The sequence below is a fragment of the Simochromis diagramma genome, unplaced genomic scaffold (assembly GCF_900408965.1).
Source record: "Simochromis diagramma unplaced genomic scaffold, fSimDia1.1 OVJJ01000649.1, whole genome shotgun sequence".
NCBI lineage: Eukaryota > Metazoa > Chordata > Actinopteri > Cichliformes > Cichlidae > Simochromis > Simochromis diagramma.
In genome coordinates this window covers 1,275,459-1,288,427 of record NW_024387444.1, presented here as the reverse complement: position 1 = coordinate 1,288,427, position 12,969 = coordinate 1,275,459, and the positions used below count along the sequence as shown (strand labels likewise).

At 42.3% G+C, this 12,969-nt stretch overlaps 1 protein-coding gene across 3 annotated transcripts in view; it reads right to left on the bottom strand.

Annotated features, from left to right (window-relative positions):
- Nucleotides 1-12,969, bottom strand: part of LOC120722548 (sodium-coupled neutral amino acid transporter 2-like) — a 57,982-nt gene that overhangs the window by 42,234 nt on the left and 2,779 nt on the right. The window contains exons 5-16 of one of the 3 annotated variants that reach the window (XM_040013555.1): nt 11,991-12,064; nt 11,807-11,899; nt 11,402-11,477; nt 9,933-10,015; nt 9,678-9,736; nt 9,213-9,362; nt 9,036-9,115; nt 8,814-8,914; nt 7,423-7,547; nt 7,183-7,327; nt 6,992-7,089; nt 4,826-6,603 (exon numbers count right to left, since the gene is read on the bottom strand). In XM_040013555.1, the coding sequence (XP_039869489.1) occupies nt 6,502-6,603; nt 6,992-7,089; nt 7,183-7,327; nt 7,423-7,547; nt 8,814-8,914; nt 9,036-9,115; nt 9,213-9,362; nt 9,678-9,736; nt 9,933-10,015; nt 11,402-11,477; nt 11,807-11,899; nt 11,991-12,064 (1,186 nt within the window). In that variant the 3' untranslated portion in view covers nt 4,826-6,501. Of the gene's footprint in view, nt 1-4,825; nt 6,604-6,991; nt 7,090-7,182; nt 7,328-7,422; nt 7,548-8,813; nt 8,915-9,035; nt 9,116-9,212; nt 9,363-9,677; nt 9,737-9,932; nt 10,016-11,401; nt 11,478-11,806; nt 11,900-11,990; nt 12,065-12,969 lie in introns of those variants that run through there. The other 2 variants (XM_040013556.1, XM_040013557.1) reach the window with 2 other exon arrangements.

Genomic DNA, 12,969 nt, shown 5'->3' with positions numbered 1-12,969 from the left:
AAAGAAAACCTAATTTCTGCTGTTCAATAGGCTTCTGAACAAATTTAAACTTTTTAAAATTATACAAAATGCAAAACGCTTAGCGTGTCTCTAATAAAACCGCTGTAACTTCAGAGGTAATGTTCATAAGTTGATTAATGATTTTCTTTCGTTTTTGATGTACTGCAGAATATTTTTATAAAATCCAGGCCAGGAAAATCACCTTCATGTTTTTCTGTGTTTTATCTTCAGCTACTTTGACACAAAGGCATCTGCTGTGATGCTCACACCTTTGATAAAGTCTTGCGAGTGTCAGCTTCCTTTTTATAGATACAAAAATATGTAAATATACTGATCTGAATTATAATATTTCTGACTGTCTGAGGCAAAATTTCCCAGATTCAAATCAAATTGAATCGAATTGAATCGTGGATCGAATCGATTCAGGAACTTGTGAATCGGAATCGAATCGATTCTAGAAATCAGTGACGATACCCAGCCCTAGTTCTAATCTCTAGTCTCTTTTTCTTAAAGAAAAAGGGGAGATTGTTAAGATGTATGTAACCTACCTATTGGCTATGCGCAGGCGGGAAAGGGGGGGCGGAAGTTTTATGTGGGGACTTTCCACTTGTTGTAAAAAGGAAGGCGACCATTAAAGGTGGAATTCTAATGTCAATTGTCTGATTATTGGACCATCAATAGTACCAGCCAGCACTTCAGTATATAAACACAAAACAAATAGCCAGCTTTGTCAGTTATGTAGGAGCCATTAGGCATATGTAATCCCCAGCTTCCTGCAGATGCAGGGATCAGATTGGTCAGCTGGAGCGCCGCTTCATTCACGATCTCCTGCGAGTGTACATTATCTCTCCATTTACGTAACTCATGCCTGGCGCAGCAGGATTACCTCAGTTTAGCTGCTTTCCCCCTTGTGTCTCTGAAGGGACACCATTTGGGTGACTCCCAGAGATCTCAAGTACTGCGAGTAGACTCTCAAAAATATATATATAAATATTTTTTGACCCAATAATCTGATTTCTCTACAGTTGGTTCCTGACAAGCTGATTGTGATCAATTCCAGCAGATGCTGCCAGTGTGAGTAAGAAACAGAGGGCTAAAAAGCACCTGGCTGATGCAAGATGGCTTCAGTCTTTCTACACAAGTGAGCAGACTGACGATAATGTGCTGAATAACTAGCAGGGGGCACTCTCACTCACAATGAGATGCATTTTTTAAAAAAATATCAGGCAAACAAGACTGCTGGTACTTCAGCTGAGCAAAATTTGAACAATTGTAAACTTTTAACCCTGGCTCTCAGCATACAGCTGGTATGCCCAACGGTGATTTTTTGTTTTTATGGGCTGATGTTTTTTTGTTTGTTTGTCTGTTTGTTTTTTGTAATGGTATAAACATTTAAAGGCGTGGATTGGCTAATTGGTCATGATCGACTCTAGGCTGGACCAATTACAGCCGATGAGGTTGAACTTTAAAGTTCTGTATTGAGGTGAAAAGGAACGCAATTTGTCCCATACTTCAGCTAGAATGAAAAAAAAAAGACGCAAAGCTGGAGTTTTTCTGCATCTTTACGCTGCACAGCTGCCTCTTCTTCTCTCATTTTCTCCCCCTCCTTCTCCTGTTGCTATTTCAATCATGAAATTGATCAATGATCAGCTGATCGGCTTTTCTCTCTTGTTTGTTTATCGTCCCCTTTGCGCCAGAAAGAGGAAACAGGTGGAGGTCGTGCTAAACAACAGCAGCATGTTTAAGCTTGATCAGTTGTTGTTAGAATTTATTTAATATTACTTTCTAGTATCAGCTGATGTTTGCTGGAGCCACAGCTGTAAAAGCTGCTGGTCATGATATTGGTTTGAATATGTGGTGAGAGGGAAACATGAAGATGAAACCAGGAGATGTCCTTACTGAATCATCAGAGCTGAACAGGTGATGGAGGAACAGGTTTACCTTTTAGGTGACATGAATGAGTTGAAGGGAAGTTATGACCTGTTTCTGAGAAATAACACCAGGATCCTTTTTTTACGTAGCTGGCGGCTGGTAACTGTGCAGGGGCGAGTCTAGCAAAGTTTTGCCAGGTGGGCCAGGTAGGGCATTAACTGGGAAAGGGGGGCACAAAGAAATACTTTTCTTTCTTATTTTCATTTTATTTTATTTTATTTTTTATTTTTTTTTGTGTCCCGTTTGGATCTTTAGCCATCAGAATTGTTGTCTTAAGGCCAAGAAAGATGCCAAGCGGATTTATTTTACCAAGTGGATCATCATGGCCTTGCCATATTGGTCCATTGGATTGACCTTTATTATAATTATGAATTTATTTTATTTTCAGTTGCTACAAACGGGACAGACATGACTGGGGGATAGGACAGGGAGAAAGAATGAAAGAAAGAGAGGGAGAGAAAGAAAACCAAAGGGGAGAAGAGACGGTGAGAAGGGGGGGGGGAAGAAAGAAAAAACAAACAAACAAAACACCTGGGTCACCTGTATGGAGAAAAAAACAGAAGAGAAAGCAAACAACAAAGAGAAACATAATAAAAAAAACAGCACCATCACAATAAACTAGCTAGCAGTAGATATCAGTAGATACTAAATAATAAACGATATTGTGCAGCACGCAAGATAGACAGCGCACAATGTGCTTTGAGGCAGCAGCCAAGAAAGGTGTAGTCCGCGTCTGTGAATACCCGTGTGTACACCTGTGTGCATACCTGTGTGGATCAGCATGCTTGCATTCCAAAGGTTTCTCCATGTAACGATCTGCTAGGGAGTGTGGGGAGCCACAGCCCCGTCCTCCAGGGTATGAAGCAGGTATGGAGGAGATCAAAACTCCAGCCATCCAGAGGCCCCCAGAACACAAGAGACCAAGGAAGACCAACAGAGGGGCAGCCGCGCCACTGTCCCAGTAAGAGCTGAGGAGAGTCCCAGATGAGGGCTCACTCAGCAGCCGCGGAGCAGAAGCCAGGGGGAGTTGCAGTGACGCGCCCGTGAGCTCCGCTGGCAGCCAGCTGTGCCTGAGTGACCGAGCCCCAGGCCGAGAGGCTGAGGGCACCCCACCTCCGAGGTGGCCCGAGCGAGCCCCAGGTTCCAGGCCCCAATAAGCGGCCGCCAAGAAGTGAGCCGGTGTGTACCCGGACGCCCACCCCCAGACACAAAGAACCACCAACGCACCGACACCTGAGGGAGTCCGCCACTGGCAGGGGAAGTGGTGGTGGGTGGAGATAGGCCTCCAAACCTTGGAGGGCCTGAGATGTCCCCAGAGAGGTGGCGTCTGATACCCAACCTGACATATAGACACAGACATACAGGCACACACAGACACAAACATCCATTCCCACCCTCATGCTCTCATATGCACTTACTCCACACTCAACCAACGTGGAGACAGACATAAAGAGACGCTGTACACGCGATCACACTCCCCAAGCGTACTCTACGAACCGGGTCTAGGTACCCTCTTATTTTCATTTTAAATGTCTAGCTTTTAATAAATAATTATCTGAATCTTACAACCAAAGTGGTCATCTGATGTAAAATGTATAGAAATTCATTATTGCATATAGTAAATATCCATCCATCCATCCATCCATCCATCCATTTTCTTCCGCTTATCCGGGGCCGGGTCGTGGGGGCAGCAGCCCAAGCAGAGAAGCCCAGACCTCCCTCTCCCCAGCCACCTCCTCCAGCTTATCCGGGGGAACACCAAGGCATTCCCAGGCCAGCCGAGAGATATAATCTGTCCAGCGTGTCCTGGGTTTGCCCCGGGGCCTCCTCCCGGTGGGACATGCCCGGAACACCTCACCCAGGAGGCGCCCAGGAGGCATCCTTGTCAGCTGCTTGAACCACCTCAACTGGCTCCTTTCGATGCGGAGGAGCAGCGGCTCTACTCTGAGCCCCTCCCGAATGGCCGAGCTTCTCACCCTATCTCTAAGGGAGAGGCCAGCCACCAGAGGAAACCCATTTCCGCCGCTTGTATTCGCGATCTTGTTCTTTGGGTCACTACCCACAGCTCGTGACCATAGGTGAGGGTAGGGGCATAGATCGACCGGTAAATTGAGAGCTTTGCTTTTACACTCAGCTCTCTCTTCACCACAACAGACCGGTACAGCGTCCACATCACTGCAGCCGCTGCACCAATCCGTCTGTCGATCTCCCGCTCCCTTCTTCCATCACTCGTGAACAAGACCCCGAGATATTTAAACTCCTCCAATTGGAGGAGTTTAAATATTTCTAAAAAAAAATTCTAATTCCTAGAAATACTGAAGATAAGGGTTTTTTGACAGAAACTAGTTGCATGCATGTAGAATGTTATCACAAGTGAGCCTTATGTTTATCACATCTTCAAAGTGGGGACATTGTATGTGGTTTAGAGACATCCAGGTGCCACAGGTAAGGGAAGTGATGGGTCACTACTCAGGAATCTGAGACCACGTGACCATGCTTTAGCTACGGCGGAGTCAGATGAGGAAGAAGAGAGAGGAGGGGTGACACCGGCAGTGTTTTTTTTGACAGATGTTTTTAATTTTTTTAGCTGCTCTTTTCCCTCATGAAGCTTTTCCTTTTCTCACACCGTTGTTGTAAATAAAAATGTATTTTCATTGATAAAAAAGTTTACATTGACTTGCTGCACCATCTCATGGTACAAAATGGTATTACAGCAAAATATGGCCTGGGTCTATCTAAGCTGAACTTGGTCTCTCTCTTTAGCACAGTGCATAGGTGTTTTGGACATAAAAAAAACTAAACATAGTAGTTCTTCCACATCCCCCCCCCCCCCAAAAAAAAAAAACAAAAAACAAAAACAGTCCAACAGAGGACAAGAAAGAGTGTACACAGCTCAAGTTACCATTTGTCTTTGATTTATTTGGACAGTAATTACAGGATATACATAGTGTTTCATTGAAACAACAGTGTAACACTGATGGGCAAAGCCCTCTTTGCTCCTGAGGTCAAGAGTTGGTTGACGTACTCTCAAGCGGAGATGTGCAGAAACAACATTTTGCTGTGTTTGTGTTCAGGGGCCAAAAAGGAAAAGAAGACTGATACCGCTCAACAACGGGGCTTTCACACAGTTCCTAAACGAGAATTTCAGTCAGTCTTAACGGAGAAGAACCGCTGAAGCTCCGATGCACTGAAACAAATTTGGTATTAACCACCTTGGGATTTGTTTTGTTTTACAGCTCCAATACAACATTGTACAAAAAAAAAGCATATTTACAGGTGAACTCAATAGATATATATATATATATATACACACATATACATGTACACGTACAATATTATATAAATATAGTAAAATATTTTAAATTACATTGATTTCACGGTCTTCCATAAATAGATGACAACATTTCGGTGACGTGTGAATGTTGGAAGCACAGTGTGCCATCTACGACAGGCTCTCCACTCGGTGGGAAGGAATCCGCGTCGAGCTCTCTTGTTCGTTATTGTTTGGTTGAAGGTGTTCAAGAGTGCAACCTGTTTTTAGTTGTTTCTTAGGTTGGTTTTTTTTTGCAAGTTTAACAGGTATCTTATAACCACGGCATGTGGTCAAAATTCAAAGTATTCTTCCATAAAGAAAAAATTTCAAGTTTCCCACAACCCCTGAGTGGGGGAAGTGGAACCGGGAGGCTCGCAGGCCTTCTCAAAGCAGTAGTGTCGTCGCTGCGCAGACCTTCAGCAGGTTATAAAGACTAAATACAGTTTCAGGAGAGACCTCACGCAAGAACCTCTGCAGCGCCCAGTGCTGGGTTTGAAAGGGCAGGTTCTGTTGAGTGACGCACAGTTTTACAAGGAAAGCTGACACTGTTAACAAGGTTGCAGAGGCTTGGTACAAATACTGAAATAGGCTGTGTTAGGCCTTGCCTGTGAAAACTGACAAGTGTGCTGATTTTAAGTGCTTTTCACTATATAATTATGCTTTACAAACACAGTTTTGGCAAAGTTAAAAAAAAGAAAAACTGTTGTAAAGAACGTAACTAAGAAGGTTAAACTTTCAAGTCTGTTCCCACTTGTCAGGATTTGGAAAATTCACAAGGTTTTTCTTTTGTTTTGTCAGCAGGATCTATTGTTGCTGAGCTCAGAGGACACAGTTGCAGCGTACCTGAGCGTAAGCTCTATTTTGAACTCTATGACTATTTCTTCTGTGGCGTGAGGCACGTTAAAAGAATTTTGTTTTCAGCTGTACCTTTAGTAACTATTCAAAAATAAAAGCAAAACAAAGCCCCATACCTCAAACTATCAAAACACGAAGAATAAAAACGAGCAAAAATGACAATGAAAAAAGTTGCAATAAAAACAGAAACAAACAAAAAAAGTAAAACGCTGACGTTGTGGTCTATCACAGCATACTGTACAAAGTTCAGATACATTCTCTTGGAATGGCATGGTCCGTCGCTCAGCGAGTCAATGCTGAACATGAAGTGAGTTCTTGTGTTTTTCTTTGTTTACAATAGGTTTGATGTTGGTTACAAGGATGTCGAAGAGCCAGCAGCAAACAGCAGGAGTGCTGGAGGTTTAGTGTCCGCTGTCGCTTGTGGCGTTCTTGATCCAGTCCAGGATGATGAGGGTCATGCTGCCAAGCATGACCACGATACCGAAAATGAGGAAGACTAATGCCTAGAGAGGAAAATAAGATCACAGTTAGCTAATGTGTTCATTCACACCAAGTTAAATGAAACCTTTCACAGTTCAACAAATGTGTAATTTGTTGTCTTCGGTTCAGTATAAAGCTAATTATCTTACTTTAGCTTAGCAATGCAGAAGATAAAGCTCATTTGTTGCACTATTTGTGTTATCCTTTAGTTAAAAATATGAGAGTTAAAGAAAAAGAAAAAACAATCAAACATAAGAATTGTGGTTTTGAACAGAGTTAATTCAAGTGTTTGCTTAATATGAAGTTAAACTAAAGGGCTAATTACTGCAGCTACAACCGTGTCGAATTCTTGGCAAGGAAACAAATAAGTTTAAGTTCCAAAACTGTTCATTTCATCGAACTCCATCTTACCCCGATCTTTTGCCTAGACTTCATGGACTCTTTCTTGACCAGTCTGATGTAGAAAGCTGAAGGCAGGATGAAGATGAGCATGGCAGCAGCAGAAGCTCCTGACAGAGTAAAGATATTTGGCATTTTAGTCACAATCCTTTCTTTTACTGTTGCTAAGATGTTATTACAGTATCTTGTATGCAGACACATACCTATAAAGCCAAAGATGTCCCTGATGGTGGGAACGAAAATAACCAGGGCATTTGTGCCAGCCAGCAAGAACACAGTGATGGCAGTGTGGCGAACCCAGCTGAATTCCTTAGAAGGGCACAGGAGGTGGTTGACAGTGGTACGAATCTGCACAATGAGAAACAGGGAGGTTATTCCACATGACCTATTATTTGTAGTAATTCATATTTTAGAATCTCTGTGACATTTTTTTTCAAACTTACAGGGAAGAGGACAACAGGGACAGTAAGGGTGACGGCGGTCAGCACGGCCAGACGGACAATCAACAGGAGCACATCAAACTTGTACACTTTGGTGTAGGTATGCAGCAGCTCATCTCCCACGTGCTCTATAGACAAAGACAACAGATGTCCTCCACTTAAGTCAGGGTTAAAGTCATCTACTCATCTAGAGGATTGTACATGGATAACTAATGGTTAGAACTTGATACCATTTTATAAATTAAATTTTAGAAAAAATTTAAATTTGCATTGTTAGTCAAAGATTTTTTATTATGAAGTTCTATAAACGCAAAGTAAGTAAAACCTTATATATTATATCACCCATATTTATATGTGTATATGTGCCATTAGGATTAATAGCATAAAAATTAGCTTCATGACAAGCTAAATTTCTTTCATATCTTTGCAATCAGTGTAAAGGTGGGAGTAGCTGCTAATTAGCTTATCTTAGTATACTAATTTGGCTACACGCTATTTCTATTTTTAAGAATCTGTACTACATAAATAGTAAAATAATAATGAGAAAAATGCTAGCGCTTCAGAGACGTCTCTGGATTGAGCTAAGCTAACCAGCTAATGAAAAAAGCAAACATGTTTTGACTCCGTTTTTTGGGGTCTAGTTTTTACATTTTCCTTTGCCTTAAGCTGTGTGCTTATTCAGATCTTTTTTAATTTTCCCCATTTAAAATTTAGCTAAGCTAACTGAAACAATGGTTTGCTAAGCCTTGTGGTTTTACAAAGGTTTGCAGGTTGACATTAGCATGCACAGCAACAAAAAACATTTTGTTTCATTTTTAACACCCTGTTATGATATTTTAATGTAAAATAAGTGTTTTACTAGAACTGAAAAAAGCATTTTTTTGTTAGATGTATATTTAAGCAAGAGGTTTACGGCCACAAACCACCTAAATTCTTTGGCGACTTCTATGTTGTTTTAGGAGTATTTAAGTAGGTAAAACAAATATCATTTCGCAATGTCGACTCATCCCGACTACAAACTGGTAGGGGGGGGGGGGCACGCCACACTGTCACAGTTTTCACTATCACTCTCTTGTATAACTGCTGGTAAGTTCCAGGAACATTTCTTGGTGGTCTATCAGTTGTTTTTGTCATGACGCGCGGGAACACAAACATGCTAGCACACTGCTCAGTGGCATCAGGTGGGTTTTTTCACAGTCTTGCATAACTACTGTTCCTGAAAGTTTCTCGCTTAACCTTAGATGACAGAGCTCATTTAACATTTCGTATAACTTCTTGTGAACTGGTATAGGTGTGTGTTGACATTAACTGTGTCAAGAAACTAAATTTAGTTACATTTTTTCCCCACTTAAAAAATTTGTGTACATATTTACATTTTTACTGTCTTGACTTACGGTTAAAAGTCAGGTATCCAAAAAGGGCAGCCAGCAGGTACATGATGAACATAGCCAGGAAAGAAACATTGGCGACATTCTGCATCTTCTTGCGGGAACGGCTGTTCAGCAGAGAGTTGAAGACATGTTTTATTTAGACAGCAGACAAAAATCACTGTAAAAAAGTTGTAAATTGTGTTTTATATGTCAGGGAAATTTAAAAAGACGGCAGTGTATACTCACTCTTTGAGCTCGTCGTACATGGGCAGGATGGCAGGGTGGCACACAAAGGCGAAGGTAATAATAGGGACAGCATAAACAGTCTAGGGAGGTAAAAAAAATTCATTAAACTAACGTCTAAAAAGTAGAAATGATTTCATTATGGTTTATTTCAGTTCTACAGATGTTCTAAGTCTTTACCTGTGAGTTGACGATAAAGTATTTTGGCTTGCAGGTGTCCTCGTCAGAAGTATTGTCGCTGTGTAAGCTGTGTGAGATGTTCAACGAATGAGTCGAGTTGTCGTGAATATCAGGGAGAGGGCATGGGATCTGGAACTTTTTGATGATCACCTTGAAGGAGCAGAGAGCAAATTTCCCATTTTAGCTCCTTATTGTAAAGAAGCAAAGGTTCATTAAAACCACATTTACGGCATGATCAGAAACAAAGACTTGACTGTTGTTGTGCTGTCCTGTTCCACTATTAAATGAATTCATTTGACTACATTTTTTTAAAACAAAGGAATCCCGCTCTGTTGTGTAGGAGGAAGGGATTTCACTAGAAGACTGAAACTCAATTGGCAAAACAAGAACAGGCCAAAGGATGTGCGTAAAGGATGTGCGGTGATGCGCTAACATGAGGAATGAGGAAAGGTGTGTCATACTCACCACAATCAGAAAAAAGACCATGCACAGCAGTGACAGACCACTTGTGTAACCAAGGTAACCTGAAAGAGTGAAAAACACAATCATTAGCGATGCCCTCCTCTATCACGTCACGCTACACTATTAAGATTTTAAAGCTTTTGAAATCTTGCACAAGTGCAAGTGCGTCACTGACTTTGAACCCAACCCTGTTCAGAAATGCATCTGACTCGCAGCACCCACCCACAAAACACACACACACACACACACTTTCCTTACCTAAGTTCTTTAGCAGCGACAGGGGCAGGATAATGCCAACACTAACCAGCAACACCAGGTAGTCACCGTTGACGTACCATTGACTGAAATACAAGACAGAGCATGTCAGTGTTAGCTAATGGAGATCACCAATGAATAGGTAAAGATTTCTGTAGCTGTGTTAAAGGGGCAACACAGGTTGTTTTGCAGTGTTCTACTGTGAAATCTACTGTCAATGAGTTTGAATTTTTTGTTAGTTTTATCATCTTGTGTATATCTTGCATATTAAGAAGCTTTGATCTTATCACAAACTGATGAACCAGGACCACAAGTAATTTAATTAGCTCCGTGATGCCGAAAGCAGCACGCTGAATCTACTTTCCTGTGAAATACTCTGCAGCTTTTAGGGCTGATCAAACCTCTCAGCTGCTGCTCTGACACGTCTTGCCAGGCCTCTGCGCACTAGCTGACAAGAACTGGCCTCCGCAAGCATGACTGCATAGCTTACAAAAATAGATGTAACAAAGCGGCACAGAGGAGAGCGAACTACATCAATTTTTTAAACTCGAAGCCGGGTGGCGGTGAGATCATCCCGCGCTCCATCTCTGTGCGGCACCAGCTGCATTTTCTAAAAGGGCTCTTTGAAAGAGCCGCTCAGAAAGACAGAACACTGTCCGTCCATTTAAAAACAGCCAGACAGTCCTCCTACACAGCCTGTGCTCCAAGCAGAGCGACAAAGGCGCTGCTTCACCTTCCCCGACACTCAGCACTTGAAAAACAACTGGCAGCCATTTTGCTTAACATGTCCACCTCGAGTGCTTCTTTCGGGCATTCCGGTTCTCTTTCATTCCTTCTAGGAATTAATTTTTTTCACCAACACCAACACCTCCCTTTTGTAGTCCTAGTGCAACCAGCAAACATTCCTATTGGGGCGAGTAAACCATGCTGTATTGACATTTAGTCTACATCTTTGGCTGCACGGCAAATGGTCTGGTGGTCTGATCTGAACCACTACCAAAATCGAATCAGATGTTCCTTGGACAGAGGCCAGCTTGACTGAGTTATCCTTGGATTTCTTGGAAATAAGTCTACAACCTCCAGGTTCATTATTTGATTTGTTAAAAATATTCATATAAGTAATGCGCCAGTTTCAGCAGTGTTTCCTGTGTTAGGTGAAATAAAGCAGTGAAACATGAAAAAGAAAGACATGGCTAGTATTACTATAAAGCTTGAAAATTCAAAGCCACCAAGCAGAGCGTTTAGCTGCTAGTGGAGCCATCCAGCAGTGTTTGTATGACTTTCCCCTCTTCATGTAAACACAGCTTATGTTTGTTTACAAGAAAACACCACACGGTGCCTTTAAAGAGGTCATGTCGGCCAGTTTGAGGCGCTGTGTCTGTTGGAGCGGTGCGCACAGACATGCAGTCATTTCTAACTTTTCCAGACCTGCGTTTGTGTGTGGAAGCTGCTAAAATATCAAAGTCACTCACTCGTCGTTGGCTCCTGTGAAAGCTTTTATAACAGTGGGCAGCTCGTATTTCACGATGTAGAGGTAGCTCGACATGGCTGTTGGGGAAAAAACAGAAAAACAACAACAACAGCATTTAGCACATTTTCCTGTAAAACTGAGGGAGAAAAAAGAAAAGGAGGAAACTCTGCCATAAAAATAGTGATCTCTAATATTTGGCAAGGGGCCCAGATGCTTGTAAAATGACTCAAGGTTTTACTGGCAGCTACAAAAACAAACAAAACAAGCTGGTTTCCATCAACCAAGGTTTCCCCCTGTGCCTTCCCCCCTCTATGCTCTCATTGCAGACACAGAGGAGCAGTGTTTTAGCTTTCTGAGTGAGCACATGTTGGATCTATTACAGTTACGTAACATTCATTTTTCTTACCTCCAATGTTCTGCATGGTGATGGAGAGGGAGGCTGCGAGTTTCCCCGGTGTCCCGAAGGCTTTGTAACCCAACTGCTCGTACACCAGTGCGCCTAAAGACACAAAGAATTGTGGATTTAGAACAAAAGTATTTTTAAAAAAATACACACTTGGCATTTGGGGATGTTTGTCTGATAGACTTACCCCCTTCATTGGCCGTCTTCAGCAACAAGTGCACAGAATACAAGGAGAAGATGGCGACAGACGCAAGAAGAATCCTGTAAACAGACAAGGGAGAGCTTTAGTTGTATGTTTACCTGCGACCTTGATATAATTAGGAGATTTAAAAAAAAGAAAAGCAGAAAAATCAATGATGAAATGTTCTGATCAAGGCTGAAGTGCTGAACATGGGCCTTTGAAGGCCAGTTGAATGACAAATGTATTTTCCTGACTGGTGAACAAACACATTGACATTTGGCTGACGTGAAGGTCACATATTGCTGTGCAGTCTACTGATCATGTCTCACATCCCTTCTCTCTTGTGATGGCTCAGATCTCGTGTGTTTTGGGAGAATTTGCCGTTAGGATGATTTCTGCTCCAAGAGCAAAGTGTCAGTACCTTTAGTGTTTCCTTCGAGACCTGAGCGTGTGCAAGTTTGCAATCTGCCTTGTCAAAAACAAACCCAGAACTCTAAGTTCTTTGAGTCACAAGCAGCATCAGCAGGAATCCAAAGGACGAAAGGTTTCCCTGCCCCTGGGATGCTGCAGAGGCAGCACTGTACACTCGGCGTTATTAATAGTTCAGATGAAAGTAAATCTCTTGGCCTTCTGAGACTTGTCTTTGATAAACACAATGTTCAGCTGTGTGTCCAGCTGCTTTGGTGGCTGCTCGTCTGTCTATGACGTCCTTATTCTGTCTCATCTTAGTTTGCAAAGGCTTGATCTGCTTTACTAGCACCAGACAGTACTTCAGCATATAAACACAGAGACATAAGGAGCAGGTAGCAAGGTTTGTCAGCTGGGTAGGAGCCATCAGGTGTTTGTAATCCCCAGCTTCCTGCAGATGCAGGGATCAGAGTGGTCAGCTGCAGCTCCATTCATGATCTCCTGCAAGCGTACATTATCTCTCCATTTACGTAACTCGTGCGTGGAGCAGCAGGATTACCTCGACTTAGCTGCTTTT